General features: G+C 40.5%; 1 protein-coding gene across 1 annotated transcript; it reads right to left on the bottom strand.

Moving 5' to 3' along the window:
* Positions 1-1,716: 1,716 nt before the first annotated feature.
* LOC126626094 (RINT1-like protein MAG2) lies at positions 1,717-6,026 on the bottom strand. The gene is made up of 4 exons (XM_050295298.1): positions 5,563-6,026; positions 5,356-5,454; positions 4,092-4,195; positions 1,717-3,875 (listed from the first exon to the last, which is right to left on the bottom strand). Exons 1-4 carry the CDS (start codon positions 5,852-5,854, stop codon positions 1,959-1,961), a joined length of 2,412 nt encoding a protein of 803 aa, XP_050151255.1. The 5' UTR covers positions 5,855-6,026; the 3' UTR covers positions 1,717-1,958.
* Positions 6,027-7,891: the final 1,865 nt, after the last annotated feature.

Below are 7,891 nucleotides of genomic sequence, written 5' to 3'. Positions count from 1 at the left end.
ATCTTATATTTCCAGGGAAAATTCCGCATCTGCTTGAGGAACAGATAGGGCAAGTGCGAAGGATACAAGGAAGCATGTGGAGACAAGCGTAACAGCACACGTGCCGATACATCCATTACTCTGTCAAAAGCAAAAGTATCCCATATCAGCAGGGTGGAACGTACTCTAGATTTGATGGACTTGTTTTGACCCTCAAATTCTTCAGTCGGCCTTATACTCTGGAGGAAACCAGAAAACCCTCCAGCTCAGTTCAAGAATAAGCCTGTGGAAAGTTACTTCTTCAAAAGCAAAAGTATCTCATATCATCTCTTCTCATTTTTCTTCTCTTTATCCTTCATGCTGCTGCAAGATGGGGAGAAGGTGAACAATCAGTCGGAGCTCTGATTGCTTACCTTGTCTGTCACCTCTTTCAGCAGACCCCCTAGCTCGGCGACTTGGGGGACTCCTACTACATGGTTTGTATCGCGCTTGACCAAGCCTGAAACTACAAGTAAGCTTCAAGTGAAATTGATACATTACCTTGTGCATCTCCACCAGTTAAAGATACCACCCCTGGATGGAGGAATAGTACTTCCAGAGAAGATGCCACATCTACCTATGAGACAGATAAGGCAAGTCAAGACGACACCACACTCCGATACTTAGAAGTTTCGTGATTACGAGATCATTCTCCCACAATATTTCCTAATGTCATTTGTACTAAATCTTTCACTTGTACTCACTAAAGGAGAGCTTGAACCTATGTACTTGTGTAAACCCTTCACAATTAATGAGAACTCTTCTATTCCGTGGACGTAGCCAATCTGGGTGAACCACGTACATCTTGTGTTTGCTTTCCTATCTCTATCCATTTATATACTTATCCACGCTAATGACCGGAGCAATCTAGCGAAGATCACAAAAAGCGACCGTTTTCGCTACCTAAGATCTATCTTGCAAGAGAACGGAGAATTAGATGGAGATCTCAACCATAGAATACGAGCTGGATGGATGAAGTGTAAGAATGCATCCGGCGTGTTGTGTGACCGTCGTAGGCCACTGAAGCTCAAGGGAAAATTTTATAGGACGGCAATAAGGCCAGCGATGTTGTATGGCACAGAATGTTGGGCGGTGAAGCATCAACACGTACACAAAATGGGTGTAGCGGAGATGAGGATGCTTCGTGGGATGTGTGGGCACACGAGAAAGGATAAGATTGGGAATGAGGATATCCGAGGTAAAGTAGGAGTAGCCGAAATTGTAGGAAAGATGAGAGAAAATCGGCTCCGGTGATTTGGACATGTGCAAAGAAGGCCGAATGACGCTCCGGTTCGAAGATGTGACTACGGGACAGAGGTTCAGGGCCGAAGGGGTAGAGGAAGACCTAGGAAAACTTTGGAAGAGACTCTAAGAAAAGACTTAGAGTACTTGGATCTAACGGAGGACATGACACAAAACCGAGCGCAATGGCGTTCTAGGATTCATATAGCCGACCCCACTTAGTGGGAAAAGGCTTTTTTTTTTTTTTTTTTTTTTTTTTTTTTTTTGTATTAAACAAGTAATTAACAATTGCTTTTGAACACAAGTTATTCGTACCAATCCCTATGGAATTCTACTTTGCATGAGCTGATTTTTACTATAACTACCATGTTCTCTTGCAAATATTTCTATGGGATTTAACTCTGGTTTTGCAGATGACGAAAATCATATCAAGTTCTCAAACACGCATAAAGAAAATTGTATCTGAAGTCCTCAATCCACCAGATTCAACATGGCATAAACAACGATCATCATTCACAATATTATACAGACGTTAAGAGGATCAATATAAAATAAAATTGAATGAATTGAAAATAATCAAACGAAGCTACTGTTCGAAAATAAAATGGCATACTTTTTTTTTTCTCTTTAATGTGTTCTGCTTTATGAAAAATCCAAGGGTTCCCAAGTCATGTACAACACGAAACACTCGGAAGCCCTCAACTCGTAAAAACTCTACTCTTCACAATCTTTTCTACCTCTGTTTCACTTAAATTCCTAATCCCATTCTCCTTCATCCATTTCTCCCCTCTTGCCAAGCTGCTTCGGAGTTTCTCTTCTTCCATCTTCAACAGCTTCAACCCTTCACTGACTTTGGGGAAAAAGCCCTCCGGCCTCAAACACCATGCCCGAAATGCCCCAAATACAACCTCCAAATCACTACCAAGCCTCTCGACGCCACTGTCAGAAAACTTCACATTGCTCATTAGAATACCGCTGAAAAACAATCGATCAATTCTAGCTGCCAAACTTCTCCACACCCCGACAAAGTCTATCCCGTTCAAATCAGTTTCTACCACTGATATTTTACCTTGCAAATAATCTAGAGCGCCAACTAAAAATCTGGATACTGTCCAACCATCCTCACTCTTTTCTTGCCATTGCCTCCTGTTCTTCATATAATCCCGACTTTGAGCCTCAAATCCCCTCAATATAACAACAGACAATTTTTCAGCCCATTCTATTCTAAACGCCTCCAACTTTACAACCTCCTCGTGAAAAATACCACTATCTAGACCTTCCACTGACTCGACATTACCACTTTGATCGCCTACTGATATTCCCAGTTGATCACTCCGACCTGACCAAATCTCGAGGAAAAAGACGTCCTCACACCATTCCTTTAAAACAGATTCGATGTAGCGAGCGCCATTAATGGAGTTTGCAACTTTAACTAGGCCATCATCATCTGTCAAGGCAGTCAAACCTTCAGCCTCTTGGCATCTGACGAGTAAGCTCTCCAAAAAGTTTTGTATAATAGGTACCCCAGCTAATCTCAGAAATCTGGACCTCATAGAGATGCTAGGCAATGATCGACAACGATCCACCACAGATGATAGGCACCGAAGGTAGGCACTACAAATTGCAGGAGCTTTGAGATCTTCAGTATCAGATAAAAGAGCTGCTCCTTGGACTTTCATAGTCCAATTTCTCTCATCACCAGCATCAGGTTTCAACTTTTCTAGTATATCATTTAATTCTATCTCTGCCCATAAATCAAGCCAATCTGGTCGATCACTGAAAACTGATAGAGAAGAAACCTTTAAGAAGTTCCCGTCATCCTGAAGTGAAAGCAAGATTCCAGAATTTTCTATTAGAGACTTGATTCGTTTATCAAAAGATATCATCAAGTCAATAAGATGCAGCCAGGATATTCTAGCCTGTGACTGAGTACCCGTTACGCTATCTTCATCTGGTTGTCCAGCATACTTTGGAAATATCTCTTTCACTAAGTATGTTGATAAGGATGATACCATTCCAGAAATCCATTCTTCTCTGCAACTGTACCCGGTTAACATTGCTTCATCAACCAGTGGTTGCAATAATTCATCCATAGAGTCAACATAATCCCTGGTGGTCTTGTAGACAAGAGCAAATATAAATTCTGGCTTATCAACCCATTTTGTGAAATGGCGTTGGGATGCCAATGATATAGGATTCACAAGCTCTTCAATCACCCAAAGTGGCTGGTGAAGAGCAAGCTCACGATTATAGCCCTCTAGTTGACGCGATTTTCTTCGTCTTTGCAACTCTTGTAGGCCGCACAAGGCTAAAAAGTTTTCACAGTACTGATCTTTGAGGTCTCCTTGCATCGTGAAAAGAGGATTCAGAACTTCAGTTGATCTCCCTGTATCTGGAGTTGAGGAAGTCAAAGTGGCAAGAGGCGGTGGCCATCCTAGGGAAGTAAGAAGCGCCCGGTGATCTGCTATAGCATGGGGTCTTAAAACGGCCAGAGCTCGATCTACTCTGTGATCAACTGTTGACACAAGATGTGCCCATTGAGGGTGTGTCTTGGTAACTGAAGTTAAAACATCTTCTATCAGTTTAAGAGTTTTAATAGCACCCAGACGCATTTCCTGCCAAGAGAGAAAATGAGGACTTTGCAAAATAAATAGTGATATAACGAAATTGTTATTAGCACTCCAAAAATCTCGTTCTACACTCCTCACAAGTGTATTTTTCTTTCTAATTATAGAAAGTTTGGAGTGCCAAATGAGATTTTTGGAGTGCTAATAACAATTCCCAATTGTAATTACCAAAATATTTTGTTTTCACAAACAAAGGGTACTCACTTCTGAATTCTGTCTTGCTGAATGCTTCCATGAGTTTTTCTTCATGGTAGAAGATACAGCATCTTCAATATCACCAATCATAGTTTGAAGCTTCAATGCAGTCTCTGAAGACAAAAAAAAGGACCAAAAATGTGAGAAAGTTTAATGTCGAATATTCAGAGATTATGCTTCTCAGTAGTTGGTAATGCTAGGAAAGAAAATTGTAGTATAGGCATACAAAACACGGAAGACAGAGGCCAAGCAGAAGACGAACCCAACACACAGTATGCAGGAAGTACTTCAGAAGTAAAAGGACAACTTCACATTAACGAAAAAACTCTCCCAAATGTGAAAAACAAATCTGGCTGCATGATTTTGAGGAAGTCCAACAATTGATGTAACCATTACTAAGAAAGCACTAATATTTCCACCAATTAAGGGCCCGTTCGATAACTCTTTTGTTTTTAGTTTTCATTTGTTCTTCTAGAGATAGAGGAAACGTGTAAGGTAGAAGTGAGGAATGGAAAATAATAAAGGGAGACGGTGGGAGGTAGAAGGTAGGAATGCAGATTATACGAAAACAAAAATTTGAAGGTCAAAACGACATGAAATTGTTTTCAACTTTTGGTTTTTACTTTTCACTTTGTGTGTCATTTCATACACGTTTCCTCCACCATCAATCCTTCAAATTTCTTCATTCCTTGTTTCACCCACACACTTTTCCTTTATCTATGTCACAAATTATTGAAAACTAAAAACTAAGAACGAAATGTTGGGCCCTAAGAAATAGGATTGCACTTGTTGGAGCTTAATCACATACTATCATCTTTCAACTTAAAGTTAAACAGGAACTGGGATTCTAACATTTAGTATCGAACCATTTGTAGTTTCGCAAAACAAATTCAGCTTCATGGTTCTACATTAGCCATCTGTTACTGCCTAAAATAATATGTGATCACAACACATTTAGACCAGTTGAGGCCTTCACAATACATATTACACACAAGTGCATCAACACATGCAAATAAAGTAAAATAGCAGAACTTTCATGAAAATCGTACAATTCACTACTCGCACAAATAATCGAAGCATCAATGTAGTATGCCATAATTGAAGAACAAGTATTCGATTACACATTTCCGGTCTCTATTCAAACAAACTGAGCTAATTGTAAAACAATATAACAAGTACAATACGAAAGTTTATAGATTTCACCTAAAGCTAGTTCCTTAAATTTATTAATTCATTTTTCAATTTCAGTTCCATTGTTTCGCAAGAAACACACCTGCGTATGATCGAACGGACTGGACTCTTGCCACTTCCTTGGCCAACGCCGGCAGCTCCTCTCCCAATATCTTCTCCGCCTTCTCGTTCCCTTCTCCATCTACAGACAAAAGTTATCCAAATTAGCAAAAACAAAAACGAAATTAAACCCAAAAAATTGAAAATTGTAATCAGAATTACCCAAATATCAATACCAGCACACACAAACCTGAAGTGCGAGAGCCGGTGGAGGATCCGAGACCCGCCAATTGGGCATTGATACCGCCTAAGAGGCCGTGGACTCGATCGGAGAACGAAGCGTAAGTTAGAAGCAAGGATCCGAGCCTCCGATTCAGGTCGATTAGGGTTCGATCCAGGTCACCGCACTGGGATTGGAGCTCCGAGAGGAGAGTCGGAGCCCCGCTCAGATTTTCATTGGTCCGGAACTTGTCGTCGAGAAAGGAGACGATCGAGGGCGGGAGGTCGGAGGCGGGAGGGAGGGTCTGGACCGCCGAATCCATGGTCGTCTCAAACCATTCCCGTCCGGTGGTGCGAGTGGGAAATTTGAATAGGGAACGAGGGTATTTTAGGTTTTTAACGGGAATTTCAGTGACTGAAAGGCCGTGCTTATTTGTGCTTTGCTTTCGTTGAGAGATTAGAGACTCCAAAATTGACTCCCACCAAATACCGTTTTCGGTTACGCGGTTATGCTCTATTATTCGGCTGCCCAACCTTGGGGAAAGTATTGGCTCCGGCAGTCGATCCATGTCACATGTCCGACCATTCTCACAAAACTTAGAATCTCCTGTGATTGGTCTTGCTCAATTCTACGTTGATCCAACGATTTCTAAATTGATAACCATACGAAAGAATTACTCATATTTCGTGATTGGTGTCACGTGGTCGGGCATATAAGGCAAGTTAATAAGACTTTGTCAAGAGCCGGATTAACCAAAAAGCAAAAGGTTGAGTGTGTTTGTGAGACAGTGGGTCAAAGAAGGGAAGTTTTGTAGTTAAGAAATTTTCAACCTACAATCTTTCATTCTAGGTTGGGCTTTACTAACATTGTTAACGGACTCAAATGGGCCGCCTACATTGGGGTTGGACTAAACTATAGTTGGGCTTAGTTTCGGTGGAGGTTATGTACTTATTCTTCGCATGCCTAAAATTCTTGAGCCTAATTCCCGGATCACATCACTCGTCCGACCCTTTTGGTAAAGAGTTGGACCTATTTGTCCCATACGACCCCACACTGATCTTCCATCGTTAACTTACGTCCCTCGACACACCACAACACTTGCACTTGATTTTGTGAAAAAAAAACATCTTACATGTGCTCAATGACGGATCTAGGATTATTATTGGGGAGACAGTAAAAATAGCATGCGCAACGCAAGAAAATTTTAAACGAAATAACATACAAATTGGCATTTCATCAAGCCTTCATAGGCATTAGGTCATTTGTCGAATCAAATTGCATGTCTATCAACAGATGCAAACAACTTCCTATGAGCATGTTGACTAGTCAATGGGTTTCGGCAGATGCCAACATATGCTGAGTGAGTCTATTGAAAGATGCCTATAGCAGCGCATACAAAGGCATGCGGCTAGCAATTACCATGCCCAATTCTTTCATGGAGAATTCGTCGAGCAGTTGAATGGCACCTCTCAAGCACCTCAGATTTTCAAAGAGTAGCCTCAGTTCTTTCATGGAGAATTTCTAAGCTTGGGTGGTCAGCTAATCCACCTTGTCTTAAGGTTGATCTGCTGCTGCTTGTGTTTCTCCTCATAGATGATTATAATCATTACATAAATCACTTCCAAACAAGCGCTTAATCAACCGAAAAATATCAATTTTGGTTTTTAAGAATTTATTTTTATTTTTAACCCACATGCTTTTATTCTAGGTTTGTATGTGTTTGTCATTTTGTGTTCAAAAGTGATAGCACTAAAATAGCCAATCAATTTGTATTGACAATGTTTGGAGGTTTGAGGTGGTCCAAAGGCGTGGCAATTGGGTACGAGGAGAGAAAACGAAAGAAAAAATATTGGCCGGTAGATTTTGCTAAGTTGATAATCTTATTCATCATGTGTGACGCTGTTTAATATTGCATCATCGCAATTTTTAACAATATCCCAATCTTGGATTGCCTTCCTTTTTATGTATAGTGCAAATACACCAACCCACCTAAATTTTGTCCACAATTTTAGACTTTTACATTTTGGACCACTTGAAACATGTCAATGAAGCATGAAAGTCTAAAACACTTTTACTATAGTAGTAATGCAAACCCACAAAAATGGGTGGGGAATGCAATGTGAACCGAAAATCCGTTTCATTTTTGGTAATGTAAGCACCTTGGACGAGATGACTCGTCCCTATGAGTGGAGAATTTCGAACACGGGACCTCAAATTTTGTAGTACTGCAGTTGTTAGTTGATCAGTTAAAGGAGTTTGTTTTTATTGTTTGATAATGGTGAAAAGAAGTCCAATACATTACGTGAAAAGGTTAAAACTTGAAGATTGACATCTTGGAGAAGAAAATTTTTAATTGAGC

Source organism: Malus sylvestris, chromosome 6 (assembly GCF_916048215.2).
Source record: "Malus sylvestris chromosome 6, drMalSylv7.2, whole genome shotgun sequence".
Classification (NCBI taxonomy): Eukaryota; Viridiplantae; Streptophyta; class Magnoliopsida; order Rosales; family Rosaceae; genus Malus; species Malus sylvestris.
The sequence above is the reverse complement of the archived record's forward strand: the minus strand, read 5'-3'. Positions and strand labels throughout refer to the sequence as shown.